The sequence below is a fragment of the Paralichthys olivaceus genome, chromosome 20 (genome assembly GCF_024713975.1).
Source record: "Paralichthys olivaceus isolate ysfri-2021 chromosome 20, ASM2471397v2, whole genome shotgun sequence".
Taxonomy (NCBI): Eukaryota; Metazoa; Chordata; class Actinopteri; order Pleuronectiformes; family Paralichthyidae; genus Paralichthys; species Paralichthys olivaceus.
Window position 1 is genome coordinate 12,495,156 of NC_091112.1, and position 19,314 is coordinate 12,514,469.

Genomic DNA, 19,314 nt, shown 5'->3' on the forward strand with positions numbered 1-19,314 from the left:
TCGGGCTGAAAAATGAGGAACGAACTTGACAGAGATTTTCACTTTATTTTGCTGGATTTTTTTGTTTTCATTCATTTTCTGTTTACATTTAAGCAGCTTCTCTTTTATATAGAAAGACAGTTTGACATCATTTACAAGTCACTCATGTCACGACCTGTCGTCCCCCCGTACAAAAAGGAAACATCAGTCTCCACGTTACATATACGAAAATATAATTTAAAAGCACTTGACGACAGACACACATTACATTACATTCACTTTACACAGTATATTGAAATCCCTCCCTCATCCCCTCCTTCTGCACACAGCCTCCGCTCCTCCTTTCCCACATGTGTAATACTGCAATTGAAGATCAAACTGTTGCCATGGTGATGGCGGAGTCCGTGAAGACGGAATGTTTTTTTTTTTTTTACAAGTAGCCATCCATCTTGGCCACAGATGCCCCCCCCCCTTTGCGGACAGGCAGGAATGAAGCATCTCTATCGCACGCAAACCATTATCTCAGGGTTACTTTCAGGGTAGTGCGTCCAGAGATGTACTTTGAAACTGATACTGAGGTTTTTACAGATCTTGGTCCGCTTACTGGTGCTGCAGAGTAGACGTGCATGTCTTTCAGGCAACGTTTGTGCTTGTTTGGTAAGAATCTACACTTAAAAAGCCCTGTAAGCGCAGGTACATGATGGTTACTATAACAGATCATTGATGGGACAACTGTTTTCTTATCGTCATTTTCTGATATCTGCCTTGTGTAAAAACAAGCGTTCAAAAAAGGTCTCATTGACATGCTAACCAAGTGGTTTCCATGGCAACAGCAGTTCGGAGGACAGGAGGATGTGTGCATGGCAGAGGTCACTTTACCCCATCGAATGAAAGAGAAAAACCTTTTGAGCTTTCGGCTCAAAACTTTTGTGCATGATGAGGGAAATGATGTCATAGATGAATGTGTCTTGGCACGCGGCTCCGCACCACTCTTGTTTTTCTAGAGGCAATGAATGATGAAATCCCCGTCAGGGCAACAACACGACATGAGGCAACAGCACGCAGGCAGCCGGCTACACAACCATCCTGCTCCACAGGAGTCCAACCTAGCAGCCTGGCACTGAAACACACTGATTACAGTAATACTCAATAGGCTGATGACTTCTGAAAACACAAACTCAAAGCACTCATACAATGAACTGGAATGCCATTGTCTACAACACACACACACACACACACACACATGCAAATGACAGGTTGTAGGTGGTCATTAGATACAAATCCACCCTCTCTCACACATAGTGTCTCTGCGTTTCGACACAGAAAGCATGCGTTAAGACATTCCGTTGATGTACATCCCATCATCTGCATGGAGGCGCGACGGAAGGAAACCCATCGCCGCGCTTCGGCGACCTCCTGGTTCAAACTTTAAGATCCTTCCTGCCCCCTACCCCTTACCCTCCCACCCCTCTTCAGGCACATGGTATGGTCAATGTTTGGCAGTGGAGAGCTGTTGGCAACGATTGTGGGGAGAAAAAAAAAAAGAGGAGACAACGACAAAAGTGGAATACATACAGTATGATGCTTAACCTGCTGTCTCAGCTCTGGCACTCTGAGTGAGGAAAACACTGAAGATATGAAATACACATGGATGGCTTTCTGTTGGGGAGGTGAAATGTTTAAAGGTTTGGAATATTTGGCCCCTGGCCCTGGTTCGAATACGTTCTCTTCCTGATCAACAGCAAAATATCGCATTCAGAGTGTCACGCTGAAAAACGTAGATATATACGCTCGTAAAACTCAACTTATCAGCCAGCTGTGTGGCCTTTTCCTCTGATGTGACAGAACTCAGCAAGTAAGGAATGAAAGGAACGCTTACGTAGAAAAAAAACACTATCTAACAGACAGAAATATATAAAATAAAGCTTGAAAATAAAGTGTAACTATGTATATGCTCATGAATACCTTTATATATTTTATGTACATATCTGGCTATTGTTTATATATCAATATATCTATTTTAAGTATAACTGCACTCTGGTACTTAAAACCCTGTGAAGTTCAAGTGAGAGCGCAGACCTAAGCTCAGCAAATTCTCACAGCCAGGGAGTGTTGGACTCCTGAGCTGAGGTCGGTGCCAAAATCAACTCCCTCCCACGCACGCACTAACGAGCAGGAAAACAAAAGGGGGCAGGGCTTGGTTGCACTTCCTGTTTCGCGACTCCTTTAAACTCCCTTGCTTCTTTCGTTTGTTTTTTGTCTTTTCTTTCTGTTGTTTTTTACAGTTAGCACCTTATGTGAGTCAAACAATAGAAACGAATAACGTGATAGCATATACGAATGTGCAAATGTACAACGATAAAAATACTACAAAGATACATTTTTGTTTTCAAAAATACAAGTGATATACCATGGATAGAAAAAAATAGTGTAACAAACAAACAAAAAGTTTAAGAAAAGAATAGAAGAACAACTTAAAGCATGCACTTGATCCTTTAGTGTGTGGGATGGGTGTAAAAGGGTTGGGGTAAGGAGAGTCAGGATAGAACAGGGCTATGTTTGGGGTAGTTGAGTCAGCGGCTCTAGCCCTGAATCTTGCGCAGGATCTCGGTGGAGACAGGCGGGTGGAAGTTAATGGTGTGGTGTCTCAGGCCCTGTGACGTCTTGTAGCTCTTGCCGCAGCGACACTTGAAGGGTTTCCTCACGCGGATCTGCGTGCGATGGCCGTTCTTGGCGTGGTACTTGATACCATTCACATTCTGAGCGAGGTGGGAACGGGAGAAGGGGAAAAAAGGTTACAAAAACAATTTTTGATGTTGCATATACACAACCATGGTGCAGCCTGTTTATAATTTTAGGCCTAGGACTGGTCAATATGGCTAAAACTAATTAATAATAATTATTACTATAAATGTCCGATAATTATTTCTTGTTTAAAGGTTGTGGTTTTAAACTCTTCCTCATGAGTAGAGAATAAAAATCACTTGATATACAGCAAAACAATTTCCATATAAATGTATATATAATGGGACTTTTGTTTTATTGCTATTGATGAAAAATAAATTGTGATAATTATTATTGTTTTATCACCTAGGCGTATATTACTGTATTTAGAAATGTTTTTTAAGCAGAAAGAAATAATCACTTTCCTATTGAAACTAAAACACATTTATTTACCTTTGTAAAATTTCAAAGGTTTGTAGTCTCCTTTTTTCAAATCACATTCAACAATCATGTTTAATCCAAACTGAAAGATTTTAAAATCCACTTAAAAGATCTGCTGTGAAATATTGTACATGTGTCATTCCAGGTCAATGTATTTGAATGATTACTGTGATGTTGTTTCTGACTTTTCCTCTGGCGCCACCATGAGGTTGGTATTTGTGATCTGTGCTTAGTTACAGCTTCTCATAGCTTGTATGTTACTCTAATGCCACATCTATACTACCACGACTTAGTTTTAAAACACACAACTGCTTGTGTCGCCTGCCGACTACACTACTGCAGAGTTTTCGAGCTCCTAAATCTGTTTAGAAACCCTGCTGGGGTTAATGAACACATGTGAACCCGCTCAGATCATCAGCAAATGAGGCTTCGTCCCACGTCACTGTTTAGTCTTAAAAAAGAGTGTTAAAGAGTTATGTTTCCACACTGTCCATTAGCTAAGGAGCAGGGACGAAGGCTGAAAGAGGTTTTTTGTGAGCGGCCGTAATCACATTCAACCAAAGCAAATACCATGATCTATTTATTATATTTATCACAGCTTCTAATCATGACATTCTGGATTTATAATGTCCTTTTTCAAACGTTATGTCCAGACATGTGATCCCCAGACAAAGGCGCCAGTGTGTCGTATAGCTGCTCGGCTGCGACTGACTGACTTCTCTTATCCTCTGGTGTGGCCGTACCTTGTATCTCTTCTTACAGCCGGGGACGGGGCAGGCGAATGGCTTCTCCTCTCCCCCATTCATGCACATGGAGCTGAGGATTGACTCAGAGCTGATGGCGCTTTCTGTGGTCCACGACTCATCGCTGTCCGACTCCTCGTAGTCTACCTCCTCCTCATCATACTCACTGCCTGCAGGCACAATGGAGACAAGCGCAACAAAAAAGATCTCGTCACCACAGATGAATTATGGACAGAGGTTTTACTCAAAAGGACATCATGCCCTGGGAATTTACCAAACAGAAATTATATGTAACTTTTTATGAAAGCTTTTCTGCGTATTCTTCTCCTGCGTTGATGCTTTAGCGGCCCACATGTCACTGCGAGCGCTGTTCAGACAAAACAGCAGTGGAGTGCATGTGTGTATGTGCTTCTGTGTGTGAGTCAAAAACACAGGGATTGGCACTGAGAAAGAGATCATTAAGTGGGAGTGATCCCCATCGCTCTGCCTGGAAAAACTGCTTTGCTAAGTGCAGAACATTTTCCACTCACATGCATGCACATTGCACACACACAAGCATACACACATCACAGAAATGTTCAGGCACACACAGACACATAAAGGCCCGCTGACCCCCCACCATCTCACAGGAAATGCTGCACCTCAGCATGAGGAAATGGATGGCACCCTGGCACATGTTGAAAGGGTGTGTGTGTGTGTGTGTGCATGTGTGTGTGTGCAGAGCCAGGCTGGTGCATGAGCCCAGACCTAACACTACGTTTGGAACCATTTGTGCTGGAATTGGACATCTGCTTCTGGGCTGTGCAACACACGGCCCCATGCGAGCACACAACATGACAGCTGCTATGTAATTAGCAGAGTGTTGACTGGTCTGCTCACTGCAGGAGCCACCATACCCAACACACAAACAACACACACGAACACGCAGAAGGCAACATTCTCTTCCACTCGTTTTCGTTTGGAAAGTGGATTAAAAAAATGTGAGGAACTCTGAACATGAAACATTTCCGAACTATTACAAAGCAACTTTTCAGTGTTAAAAGTGAACAACGTGCGGTTTCTATTTACAGGTTGTATTTTTGAGCTTGTGCACTCTTGGCAGACATGCTGGATTTATGTTTTTAATTTTCCTGCTCAGCGACCAGGTATGAAATGAGCTTCATTCCATTTAGGTTACAAAAACCTTCATTTGCTCATCTGTACTGTCTGAATTTGATGAAATGCTCCCGATGGCACGACCATAATTCTGGGCTTTTATTTTTTTCTTCTGTTACTGCCGGTGGGGTTAATTTGCATTCGTTTCAACACCTCCATTCACTCCACACTAAAAAGCAATCCATCTTTCTTCCTCTCGAGCACACATGTCAACACGTACACCGGTCGTACCTGTAGGTGTGCTGCTCCGGAAGGAGGAAGACGGGGTGATGGGGGGCGTGACAGGAGGCGTCAGGTTACCGCTTGTGTGGCGAGGGGGCGTGGCCGTGCTGTTCCTGGACACTCCGCCTGTGATGGACAGGGACAGTTTGGGTGTGGCCTTCTTTTTCATGGTCTCCTGCTCGCGGCGTGCAGCATCCGTCATGAACCTGACAGCATGAAAATGGTGTAATTAGTAAAAAGCTGTAATATGTCTCTGCTACAACACAACTGACAAGAGCTTTTCCAGACAACAATGACATTAATATTATGGTGTTTTAAAAATGTCACAACATTACATTTGTTCCTTCCTGCTTTAAACCTAATATATCACACTCAGGTTTTAAACTCATGTAACTGTGCAGTAATCATTTTTTATATGTACAATTTCAATGTCATATATGTGCAATCCTGTTGCAATCTGTTTAAATTTTTCATTTTAATAGTTCTACTAATAATTGTATAGAATATAAACCCTTACAGTAGATATTTTTAGATAGAATAGAATAAAAGAAAAACTTATCAACTTAACAAAGATCCCTATATATTCCCACATCCTAAATTAAAAACAAAGTCATTATTATTCTACATCTCATTATGGAATTTAGATAACAAGAGAAAGTAAAATCAATAATAATAGCATTTATTCATCAAAATGAAACAATTATTAAGAGAAATGAAACCTTTCTGGGTTTTTGTCCCATATTCTTGTCGTACTTTTTACCAACTTTTTTTTTTCTTCTTCTTACAGGGACATTTTATTATCAAAAAATGAATTCTTCAATGCACTCTGCAGGCCAAGTTACCAGTCAAGTTCAAGTCCCTGCCTGTCATGGTATAATTTTTATTATCATGTTGATGTCAAATTATAAATGAACCTTATAGATGGAGACAATGCTGGGGAAACAAATCATCACACCTTTCCAACACACTGACTTGCCAAACATCATTAAAAAAACAAACATTTGATATGTCAATCTTTCTTTTTATTGTAATTTACTAACTAATTAACTAACAGGATAATCCTGGTTTATTAAAACGTGGGCCTTATGTTTGTGGTTTTGGCCATCCTCTCTATCAGTTATGATAACACCGCACTCAAGGTAATTGTTAACTGCTTGGAACACACGCTGACAGCACTCCAATGAATCAGTTGAGATAAGAAAGTGGTGAGATGACAAGACATGTTGTAAACAAGTCAGTAGTGAAACCAGATTAGAACTTTATGTGGTAAACCTATGGTGTTGGTAAAAATCCCTCATTGTGAGGAGAACTATGCGTGCACAACTATGGCAGGTATGTTATGAGAGAAGTGAAGCAGGAAGTCTTTAAACTGTTCCGACGGTCTCACCAATAATCTGTTTTCTGTTTTTTTGTATATTTAAAACCTTTTTTTCTGCCTCTTCTAACTTCTTTTAGAGATCAAGTCAGTCGGGATTAATTCAAATCATAGCTTTATAAAGAGTAACACTCTTATCCTACTTTTGTTCATGTTTTTAACTTTCTATAGTGTTATCTGTCGCTATAATAGGAGCCTTTCAGGTTTAATATTATCTAATTATGGCTGAGACATAACTGAGCTGCTCAACGAACTGCCCCTTTAAGTATACACTCATCACAACCTTGTACAGTAAACAGATGACTTTTACAACCATGCCACTTTGAACAATTACCACACAAAAACAAACCTCACTCTCTTTTTCTTTCTCCGTGTCTCTACTGTTATCTGTCTCTGCGCTGCATCTTGGAGTGATTTAATGAGACATTAAGTGGGACGTGACACATCGGTTCACCGCACAAAAAACACACACATACATGTCGTTATCCTGAAAATACAGCTCTCGGCTGAGCTGTTTGCAGCGTGGGGAGTCAGGAGTTGATTGTCTTGTGTGTGTGGGTTGTTTTTTCTGCGCTGGTTTGCGGATGAGTCACTGCCGTGTCTATGGGAAGACATCGGTCTGCGGGGCTGCTCCACCACAAGCCACATGAACATTCTCTCCCGCAAACATTGGCAGACTATCAACGGTGGAGCACTGCTGCCCTCTGTAGACTTGACACCTTCGGTTAAAGGCTGTGTGAATGTGTGTTGTACCTGTTTATGTAGCTGAGGGCCAGATAAGTGGGCTGCTGTTGCTCTTGCTTCTCCAGAACTCTTGGATCTGTGTCTGAGAGAGAGAGAGAGAGAGACATTCAGATTAATCATTGCTCTCTGTGGAGGGAAAATATCCTGTGAATATTCTCAGTATGTAGCTGAGTCATACATCCATTCTTCCTGCCAGAGCGACTGATAGATTACTGGACGTTTCTCACACTGCATTCTCTGTATAAGTCTGTAATATATGGCAGCCTGCAGATACATTTCGAACACTTTCATAAGCGGCGCATTATTACACCAGCATCAAACCCGCTCTAATTTAGTACCAGTGCCTTTCCCTAAGTGACCCAAGGCTGCTTAATCATCGCTGGAGTCTGAATGTGGCAAAGAGGAAATTTGTCAGGGAGTGAAGGAGCGACTTGGAAGCTCTGATGAATGTACACAGTGTATTACTCAAACGGACACATACACATACACATACACACGCTTTTTCCAGTTGACTTGCTAAGTCAGTAACACTACAGTGAGTAACTTCCAGTGCCTCAGGGAAACAGTGTTTAAATTTAAAGCCCCCCCCCCCCCCTCCCACATCCCCGGAAAACAGGAGCAAGTGAGCATGAGAACATGCTGCAGCTGTTTGCATCTGTGAAGCACCAGTGCCACCAAGTGTTCGAATGTTCGCACAGAGCCAAACTTAGAGACAACTAGTGGGTTTATGTGCATGTAAGCATAACTGTAGGAGCATATGTAATGGCTAGCAGATGTATCATGATTTGGATCCAAGAGCTGCATCATATGTGCAAAAACTAACGCACTCCTAGATTCTCCTTCCAACCAATCCCAAGTATGTGTGTGCTCGCATGTTGGCCCTCTCAGCCCTTTGGTTTTCAGGCTTTCACACCTCATAATTAAAAAAGAATGCAGACTTCACACAGTGCAGAGGAACACCAAGGAGACCAGCAAACACGAAAACAACCCAAGGCAAAAAGGCAAACTACTACCACTAGTACCACCCCTGCTGCTGCTGCTACTGGTGCACAGACCAGTGTCTTATGCGTTAGTACACATTCATATCATGAAAGAAGAAAAGGTAAATAAAGAGCAGGGATACCAAGCACCCATGGACACAAATGTGGCTGACACACAAACTTTCACTAACATACAACTGAGGTGGTCTACAGAGGTGGTCTTTTATAGCTGTGTCTTAATAATCCTACCTGCTGCTCAGATGAAGAGACCAGAGCACCTACACCCACACATAAACACACACACATAGACACACAAACACACACACTCTTAGACCTACAGCATTGCCAAAGTGGAGTCATGCAACAGTGTCCATTTGGAAACCACAGAGTTGGAACCTTTTTGTAGCAGTGCTAGAACAAATTCTATAAATGTAATTAATAAACATGAATAATCACTTTTTGGAATATAATGTGTAGATATTACTCAGGATGTTTACAGACAAGAAAGAAAGAGCGTCTACAATATGGTAGTATAGGTTGAGAAGTACCATGACGAACACTGTAACCAAGCCCAGAATTATTTAGACAGGAGGGTTTTTTGAGCTTCAGTATAGAGGTGGGTATTTGAAGTAAAATAATGGATTTTACATTTAAGTGCCAAGTCTCTGCTTGTATTTCAGTAGGCCCATCCATTATTTACACAGCTTATCATGTAAGGGTCGCAGTGGGGCTAGAGGGAAGAAGTAGGAAATAGGTGGAGCACCTGGAATAACCCACATGAGCTGTGAGGTGACAGTCTTTGCCATCGTTGGAAGCCTAACTGGACATGGGGAACACTACATTTCCTGGAAATTGGAGAGATTTTAGAGCATGAAAAGTAAACAAAAGGTAGTGAAATATATGTAAGAACCGGCTGATGTGCCTAACATCCTACAAATGAAATCAGTTAGCTGCAAACCAATGAAAAGCTGAAAGCACCAATCCCCCTCTAATTGAGCTCTAGGCATAAAAGTATATGTACTACAGCCTGCGGATACTACAAATGCTGAGGAGAAAAGTACTAAAGTTTACTACTCTGTTTTAGGGGAACTACCTTCAAAGAATCACTTCTGCTCAAGATTGACAGACCCAAACATAGAAAACCTGCTGTGAGTATCATCATCATCATCTTCATCATTACCATCTGTCATCAGAAACCTACAAAAAGAGTTTCAGTTTCAGTCGTTGCATTAGAGACTTTGTGCAATATATATAATAATATTGTACGGCCCATGAAGGGTTACTCAAAAATGTCACGGTCCTTGATGAGAGAAAGGTTCTACACCTCTGGGACGACGGTTAGGAAAGTAGTAGCTATGGTTAAGGTTATGTCCCAAAAATCCAAGTCAACGTAATGTCGTCTGAAGTCCAAGAGACACAAGTGTGAGTTTGTTTGTTTGTGTGCGTGCTTGTGCGTGTGCGCATGTGTGGAGAGGAAACAGGGAGAAAGGGTGTTGGACTAAGCCAGGTGCACAGAGCAAGTTGCAGTAAATGTTCACCGGTTTTATGACTTCCGCTCACCGAGCAGGACAGGAAGCTAACACACTGCTGATCCTACTGCCAGGGCAGGAGGGGAAACAACTAATCCACACAAAAATTAACACAGAGACTGACTCTAACCCTGACAATATCCACAGCTTGCCTACCCTAACTTCAACCACTCACCCAAAAATCAGCTTTTACTCACTTAGGGACAGAGTAGCACAAGCTGTCTCTAATTAGCTGATTTTTAGTTTGAAATCTGTCCCCAACGTTAACCTACGAGAGATACACAAAACACACACACACACAGATAAACTACAAACTATCTTCCTTTTTAATTAAATTACAAAGTTTTAGATTTAAACTCTCCAGTCCAGCGCCAGCAGCCTAGATGCGTTTTCCATCTGCGTGTGTGTGTGTACACATTTTTCATCACATGTGTGCTGCATGTCTGAGACATTGCCAGTCTCACAGGGCCATAAATTTCTCCCTAATTAGCATTCCTGTCATTAAAAGCAGCACCCAATCAACAGCCACTCCAGGCATTTCAACACAGACATCCATCTCTCGCCAACAGCACACTGCTGCCCCCTGCTGAATACCTAGTGTCTGCATTGTGTCCATAAGCATGTGAAAATATGTAGTGTGTGTGTGTGTGTGTGTGTGTGTGTGTGTGTGTGTGTGTGTGTGTGTGTGTGTGTGTGTGTGTGTGTGTGTGTGTGTGTGTGTGTGTGTGTGTGTGTGTGTGTGTGTGTGTGTGTGTGTTGAAACCAGGCCAAGAATGCATGGCTTGTTCGGCAGGCCGCTAATTAAGCCACAGAGTGCATTTTAACATGTTTCAAGAGCAGCAGGAAACCGGATGGAGGGAGAGGAGGAGGAGGAGAAGGAGAGGGAGCAGGGGGGACGTGGGTGGGTGGGGGGGGGAGGCAAACTTCTCTGTAATTACACTTCCTAGGGCTTGGTTGGGTGCTCGGGCCCTGTGAATTCCAAAAGGTGATCCGTGTGACTAAAGCGCGTGAGTGTGTGTCTGTGTGTGGATGTATATTTGTAGCGTGAAAAGAGAGGGCCTGCAGTTTCCATCTTAGGATGCCAATCCACTAATTGCTGCACTACACCCTGACAGGTCATTTAGGAAGTATGGTAACCACACTCCCACACATGCACAAACACACACAACCCCGTCGCACCTCGGAAAGTAGGAGGAGAAACAAGCTGGCATGTGGGGTTGGAAAATAAACATTTCAATAATTCTGATTATCTTATACATCAGGATTTTTTTTTTTTTTTTTACAACTCCTCCATGGTGTGTTAACAATTGCCTTTTCTATCTGCCACAGCAGGAAAAGGACTCAGGCCAAATATGTCCTGTGACGATTGTTACGTCTTTAAAAAATGACTGGAGGTTCTTTATCAACATGCTTCAGCAGCACCAACATTATTACACAACGCTGACCTGGCTCTAAGTCACAGCTCACACTTTTAGTCAAGCTGTAAAATCTAATCTGAATAAAAAACAAGGTGTTTGGGGTTTCCCTGTTTTCTTGACCTCATATTTTTCCTTTCTTTATCTCCCCTTTGAAATCTCTTCCCCACTTTTAATCCCTGTCTGTCTCCCTCCCTCCCTTCACTTCTTTGTTGATGTAAGAGGCAGGTATGTGCCTGTGCAGGTGAGAACACAACTCACCGCTGGCGTGCACGCAGGCAGAGTAGCCTGACATCATTGCATTCCTCAGACCTTAGATAGAGTGCCCCACACAACACCACCACACTAAACACAACTCACCTAACCCATTTCCTCTTGCTTTCAGCTGTGATCTAAACAGTGCGGGTGTCTCATTGGAGAGCGGCGGCACTTTCTTCTGGGATGAGGTCAGCAGCGCCAACCGGCACATCACGCCAGTTTTCTCACGGAAAAGATCATCTGGTCTGCTGGCTGCCAGATATCATGTCAAAGCAGGCGGCGGTCCAAAGAAGTTACAAAGTGAGATCATTGAGACTTTTTGAGGCTATGCAATGGAGGATATCTTACCACAAGGGGGCAGCATAGTCTACTGTAATGACCGAAATCCATCTGTACCCTGACCTGAAAAACCACTGACTCCCATCTACCACTATTTATGTCTGCTCTCACAAGCCCGTTATCACCTCCAGGTTATCTGATTTATGGTTAGCGCCATCTTTTCTCATAACCTGTCCGCACACTGCAGGACAAACCACAAATCAAAGCTAATCTGTTATCTCCAAATCCTCAAACAGCTTATCCCAGGTCTCATGCGAAGGGGTTAAGAGGATCAAATTAGCTTATCTTTTGACTGATTATTGATCACACACCACTGCACCGCTTCAAAACCAAAGGAGAGTCGGTGCTAAATGCCACTAACCCCCCTGCGTCGCCTCTATCTCCCACACTCTCACCTCAATCCCTTCCATCTGTCACACTCATCCCCGTTGTCACTGATCTGCAAGCGGTATTGATCAGACTGTTCCGGATACCACTGATGACCAGCCGCAGTATAAAGCGAGCAGACGGCGTACTCATTAATTCAAGCGATCTGACTAGTAAACCGCCATTCTGCTCAGCTGACTGCTGGGGTCAAAGTTCAAGCTAAGAGCCAGATGGGGCATCTCTCAGTGGCTGTGTGTTTTTTTTTCTTTTGGTTTAAAAAACCTTTAATATTATTTTAACTGAGGTGTTGTAGGAAACATTGTGGCCCACAGCCACAGGTGCTAGTGAAGATAAAAGAAAAAGAAAAATCAAATTTACCTCATTGGTAAATTTGGACGATCCTTGGAGCATATGGCAGGATGAAGTAAACCAACCACCCTGCTCCACTTTCCCCTACAAAAATACAACTAGACCCTTCTCAAACATCAGCCCCCGTCCCACACGTGAGTGATGCGACGTCGCCGGGTGTCCTCATCACAGCTGGCTGAACGGGGGGGGGGGACGCTCTTTGTTAGCGCGACAGCAGGTGTGCAATAACTCAGCCAGTATTACTGCCCCCAACCCCTTCAGAGGCTGCCAGTTGCCATGGAGACAGGCTCAATGAAGCATCCACCCTCCCACCCCCCTCCCCTCCTCACCCCACCGCCTCCTGAGGATGGATACACGCTGCAAATAACGATTAGCCCACAACAACTTTGTTACAGTTTTTTTTTTGTGGTTGTCAACTCCCCAAGTATAATAATCAACCCCTCTATGGTGGATTGTAGATGAACCTACACAAGTTTATTATTTCTGCAGTGGAGCGAGTTAGATTCATGCTCCAGATGAATAGTTTAAATATTAACAAGCATCACATTGCCAAGATACATCTGAATGAATTTCCACTTGCATATCAACATCATAGCAAAGCAACTCTCCCTTATCAAAACCATGCCAACTACTTCAATCATACACAATTAGTAACATTTTATATACTGAGAATTAGTCTGCAGCTTATAACATCGTCATTAAAACTTATTAACTTATCTTATTTTTCCTTGAAATGCACCACTATTTGTGACTTGACTGATAAAAGTAGGCCATCATTTACCAATTGGCACATCAAAATAAATGAAATGCATGGTTACTTTTTCCCCAACTGTGGTGTTTACCCAGTTACTATCTTTGTCTTCTGTTCAGTGATGGTGAAACTGGCTGTGGTGGGTGCCAGGTGACAGTGATCACACGGTTTTCCAGTCTAAATGGAAATGGAGGTCCAATAAACAACAAACAGACGCTTGTGGAGTAAAATCTGATTAAATCCCTGCATGTCTGTCACAGCCTGGTTTAATCTGATGCAGCGTCAATGGTAATGGAGTGACACCAGCTTAATGCACAGATGTGATGTGCTGACGAGCTGAGACACCCGAGGTGACAAAAGCAACAAGACCGTGGAGCAGCTCGACACCCGGCGGTGTGCAGCCGCTGCATCAGGCCCGCGGACGTAAACACTCTCCTGCAACGCTAGCTGACAAACCGCTGCCTGGCCGGGATGCTAGTTACACCTATGAGACCTCCGCGGCCCTCGCAGCCGGGTTACCGCTGCAAAAGAGGTAACTCTCACGGCCCCAGTGAAACATACATGTGCGGACACGTATTTCATGGAGAAGCGGAGTTTGCTGTTGCCACTCGGTGCAGGAACACTCCAGCGCCGGCGAGCCTCGACTCGCAGCGGGCGGCAGGAATAGCGGAATGCTGCGCCGGGGAGCCTATCTACGCGAAGCTAGCTAGCTCGGACGCTACGGCGGCTAACAGCAGCTAGCAGCCTAGCTCCGGCTGCCACCCCCCTCCCTCCCTCCCTGCGGCCCGACTCACCGATGTGATTATCCTCGATGTGGACGATGAGCTCGGCGAGAGACTCGAACTGGAGACCGCAGCCCCCGAACCTGCAGGAGTTGGAGAAGAAAGAAGCGGCGGCGATGCCCGTCATGGTCGCGGCGCTGGTGCATGCACCGGGAAGGGGGGAGGAGAGGGTTCGGGGAGCCGGGGGGTGGTGAACGAGGAGGCTTCGGGTCCGGGGCGGGAGAGGAGCGGAGCAGCGGGGCAGACACCGGGGGAGACAGACGGGACAGCGGCGAGCGCAGCTGGGAGGAGGCGGGACGGTGGGGGTGGGGATGGGGGAAGGAGGAGGGCTGGCTGGTGAGGGCCTACGTCATGACCTGCCTACCTGTTGGGATCAAATATATATATATACATATAATAACTTTATTATAGAAATTATTATACTGTAATAGACATAGGAAAATACCTACCATACCAAGTGAGTTATATATATATATATATATAATACAATAATTAGATCTATTATTGGAATGTACCTACCTGTCTGTATATAAAGAAATATAGATATATTATCTATATCTATGTATATATACAGGCAGGTAGGTAGGTATATTATAGATCTAATTATTTCATATCAATTATATTATAGGGGATTATTATTATATTATAGTTTTTAATATTATAGGTTATTTTCAAATTTTACTTTATTCAATATAAGATGTGCATATGGTGCCAAACATTCACAACACAATATTACTATACTTTATCATATGCTTTATATGTATACCAATAGAAAACAAGATGAAAGATGGGCGTATAAGTCAAATTAATATCTTAATATAATATATACATTGTGTTAATACTTGATACTATTTTGAATTTGTTGTCAGATTTTTTGTATTGTGTCATGTCCAATGTAATGTGAATACAGTTAAATATAAAATAATTTGATCTATAATCTATATCTGTAATCTTCAATAATGCATGTAAATCTTTTTTGCATTAACAGCAAACCCATATTGTTCAATGGACTTAAAGGCTTATGCTATGTCTGTAGCTTATGAACACATATTTTAGATACTACCTGCAGAGTTAAGACATGTCATTAAAATTCTAATTAATTGGTGTTCCAAAAATTATATGGAAGAGTAGCTAAATAAAATCTAATATGAATTAATTTGATTAATATGTAAAATTTTATCGAACTGGAAATCATCTACTGTCGATGACCTGTGGCAAGTAATATTCTGTACATTTGATCTACTATTGATGCTTAACTTTAAGTACCAGACTGTAATAAAACACATAACAAGAATCCCTATAGGACTTTAGAGCTTTCAGATTGATAGACGATAGCAGTCAGTAGCTTTGTTTTCTGTCTATGTGGACAGAAGGCTGGAGGAAGAACTATAGGTGCTTGGTGACCAGTCTAAAATATATCATCATAGTCCCAGAGAAACATCTGGTTGTGAACAGATGAACAGATGCTGATAATCTTCTTTATTGTGGTAAATAGTTGCTGTATTACTTTTTTTGCAAATATTACTTTTGAATAATGTGCTGTTTCTTTTCTACATTTTCGTGTAGTCACATCTGTCTATGAAATGTGCTAAAACAAATACTTTCCCCTTACCTAACCTTTTGGTTTTAATTGAACTGATTTCATTAATGCCATGCTATGGACAGGAGCTGTTGGTGTTTATATGATTTTCTGAAAACATGTAAATCATTCATGGTTTGTGTCATTTTGAATTGTTACTGTTTGTTTTCAATCACTGGCAAAATCACCCAGAATGAATATCACACATTATAAATGAAGGGGTAGCTGTGTGCATGAATATGTAAATAATAACCTTTGCTTAACAAATTCCCAGAGTCTATTACATCCATAACGTTTACTGATTAATGCAACCCTGTAATGGGTCAGTGGTGGGGAGCACGAACTTTGGTGTGTGTGTGTGTGTGTGTCTGTGTCCTTAAATCACTTGGGTTGGCTAACCAGGGACGGCTGGCCTGTGTTGGACCTGTTAATCGAGCGTTAAAATGGCCCGTCATAAACATCTGGCTGCAGACTTCTGCAAACAACCTTAGGACCTGGGAACACAGTCACTCTCTCTCTGTCCACCCAACTGTATTAAACACAGAAACACACACACACAATATTTTAAAAACCCACTGATTCACTGCTGCACACACTCCCACAAACAACATGACATCACCAGCCTCCACGGCCTCCCGCACATGTACAGTACAGAAATTCAGTGACTTCATCGGCCGAACGCAGATGTTCTCTCTTACACAAAAACATGTAGACACACACTCAACATAAACACACTCATTACACACACATGGTGCATCGGACCTGTGACAGTGACGCAGTTCCAACACCATTACGTAAAGGAGAAGTGCTAGCATGTGTTGGTGAATGCAAAGGGGGAAAGGGGACAGATACAGAAAGAGGTTATGGTGCATGACATCATCTGATCTGAGGTCTGTGGGTGGCGTCAAGTGTAGCAGTTTTGGGGAGTGATCTCAAACTTGAGTGGATTTGCTGGTTATCAGCCTTTTATTTGCTGAAAACAAACAGCTCCAATCAGTGCTATGACCAAAGCACAACTCCGGGTTTACACATGCTACACATTGTTTGGACCAAACAAAATCATAACAAACATCCAAACCCACCGGTGGTCTGCTCCTGATTGGATCTGCATGTGAGGGCAAAGTTGGATGTAAATTTAACTCTAACCATTACATAAGTGGATGAGTCTAACTTGTATACTTGGATGCTGTTTGAAGTATCTGTTTCCATTTACTTTTAAAGTCACACATTAGTCCCACGTTATATTCTCTGCAATTCATGGATAGAAATAGTTGGAAACCGCAGTGTATCACAGCAACAGCTGAGCCAGAGGACTGATGTAGCCACAGTGAGCAGATAATGCGACATTGGCTTTGGAGGTCAGTAGGTTTGTTTGACCTTTGACCCTTTTTTTTTTCTTACAGGCAAGATGACATCAAGCACCAAGTGGGCAGCTCTCTAAAAGCTCCCACTCTGACTGTTAAGAGCCAAACGGAGGTGAAGATGCCAGATGGTAATGGCTAGTGTTGCCACTGAGTTATGGAGGCAGTTGTAATCTCAGTGGCATTGTCTGCTCCAGGGCAGCAGCCAGAGACTTCCTGGCTGCCGTCACACACTCCTTAGTATGACTGCACTCTTCCCAGGCACACACACACACAGACACACACACACATGCTGTAAAACATCCCTTATCCTCACTGAAAACAAAACTCGGTGAATCACATCCATGCGGGGGAAGAGCTCAAAACACAGAGTGACATCATCACAACTTCCTGTTTCTTCGCTGTTGCCACAGCGACCAGGATTTGCATACTTTAGGCGATTGGTGGATGATGAGTCAGTACAGTTCAGTCCCGTGTTGCTCTTCAACTACAACAAAACCATATCCCCTACTCTGTTCAGCTCCTGCCGGGCCGGAGCACCGGAAAGCCGTGACCAAACATGGCTGAGATGTGACTCTATGGCTCAGCTCAGTGGAGGTGTGGATGACCAGAGTCCCTCCTCCATGGGGTTTTGTGTGACCCATGGGAGTTCATGGCATACATGTCAGACTTCCTAACAGTGTTGGTTTTGGAAACATGAATTAAAATCTGTGCTAATTGGCCTAAATCATTAAAGGGGATACACAGGCCTTAACACTACAATGAAAAAATACCAAATCCTGGAAAAAAAAGGTACTTTAACATAAAAAAACATGAATAAATAGTATTTTTCTGTATTTTCATCCTCGCAAACTTGAGTCTGGATGGGGTGCCACTCTTTGCTCTGATCATGATTATAACATTGTGTTCATTGCAATATGGCGACAATAAACCCCAGTTATATGTTTTTAATACCATTTCTGTCATTGCCCTTACAAAGATCCATCCATCCTCCTATTATCCATTAGCCCACTGCTTATCCTTTAAAGGGTCAGGGGGGTTAGCCGGAGCCAATCCCAGCTGACATTGTGTGAGAGGCGGGGTACACGCTGGACATGTCCTTATAGAGAATTCAAAGCTTTATTTTCCAACACTTACTTTTACTGAATGGCTTTTACTTGATTGTTTCTTGCAATTAGCTAAATGAGCTTGTGTTATTGTATCTGCTGTCATTGATATTAGATATTCTACTATCATCTGTTGTATTTGATTTGAATGATATTCTTGTTTTTATTCGTCCTCTTTGTGAAGCACTCTGCTCAAGGTGCTTTATGCATAAAGTCATTACTATTATTAATACAATCTATTTGGTGATTACTGCAATACAATATTTAAACCTCTATTTGTCTGAATTGTATCTATTAATTCTGTTTTGTTGCGACATTGCTGGTTGTCTCACTTAAGACATGTCATTTTGTGCTTGCTAATTACATGACTATAGGTTCTAATTATAAATGATAAATATTACAAAGCATTATAAATGTTTTGAGGTCTTCCATAAAAAATTAAATATTAATCTCAATGAGAGCAACAGATAGAGAAGCATCATCAGAGAAAACAGAGGCCACTGCAAAATGTATTATTATATCTTATAGTAACAGTTGTCAAGGTCAAACACTGGAGAATGTAACACAATAATAAACCAGCTCTCACAAGCTTCTAAGCTTAACTAACTTAAATTGTGCAGAAGACCTTCAAACTTCCAAGGGGTATTCACCATCTTGTACTATGTTCTAAAATGTCCTCACACTTTACTCAAGTCTAGATAAACAATATTTTAGTAGTGAGTGGTGCATATTCTATATACAGATTCTGTATTTTCTTTTCATACATTTCATTTTTTTATTTCATTGCCTTTTTTATCTCTATCTCTATACCTCATTCTGACAAGTTCCCACTGTGTTATCAATAAAATGTTATCTAATCTTATCTGAACTGTTTTATCAATCAATCAATTAATTAATCAATCAATCAATCAATCAATCACACACACACACACACACACACGCACACACACACTTCAAAGCCGGTGCCCTAACCCTGACTACAATATATAATCAGGCTAGAAAATATATAAACTGATAGATAGATACATAAAATAAGGAAAACAGATATATATTCTCATATCAAGAGAACAAACAGCATCATAATCCTGAGATAAGT

The 19,314-nt window shown here is 42.2% G+C and overlaps 1 protein-coding gene across 1 annotated transcript; it reads right to left on the reverse strand.

The window, feature by feature from the left end:
- Positions 1–25: 25 nt before the first annotated feature.
- jazf1a (JAZF zinc finger 1a) lies at positions 26–14,475 on the reverse strand. The gene is made up of 5 exons (XM_069515926.1): positions 14,185–14,475; positions 7,393–7,465; positions 5,274–5,470; positions 3,888–4,057; positions 26–2,738 (listed from the first exon to the last, which is right to left on the reverse strand). The coding sequence occupies exons 1-5, from the start codon at positions 14,297–14,299 to the stop codon at positions 2,562–2,564; spliced, it is 732 nt and encodes a 243-aa protein (XP_069372027.1). The 5' UTR covers positions 14,300–14,475; the 3' UTR covers positions 26–2,561.
- Positions 14,476–19,314: the final 4,839 nt, after the last annotated feature.

Excerpts from the sequence above, each read along its gene's own strand:
- jazf1a (XM_069515926.1), bottom strand. The coding sequence starts at position 14,299 with ATGACGGGCATCGCCGCCGCTTCTTTCTTCTCCAACTCCTGCAGGTTC. Across the intron at positions 5,471-7,392 it reads GCCCTCAGCTACATAAACAG|GTTCATGACGGATGCTGCAC; the intron begins GTACAACACACA and ends TCATGCTGTCAG. Across the intron at positions 2,739-3,887 it reads GCTGTAAGAAGAGATACAAG|AATGTGAATGGTATCAAGTA; the intron begins GTACGGCCACAC and ends CACCTCGCTCAG.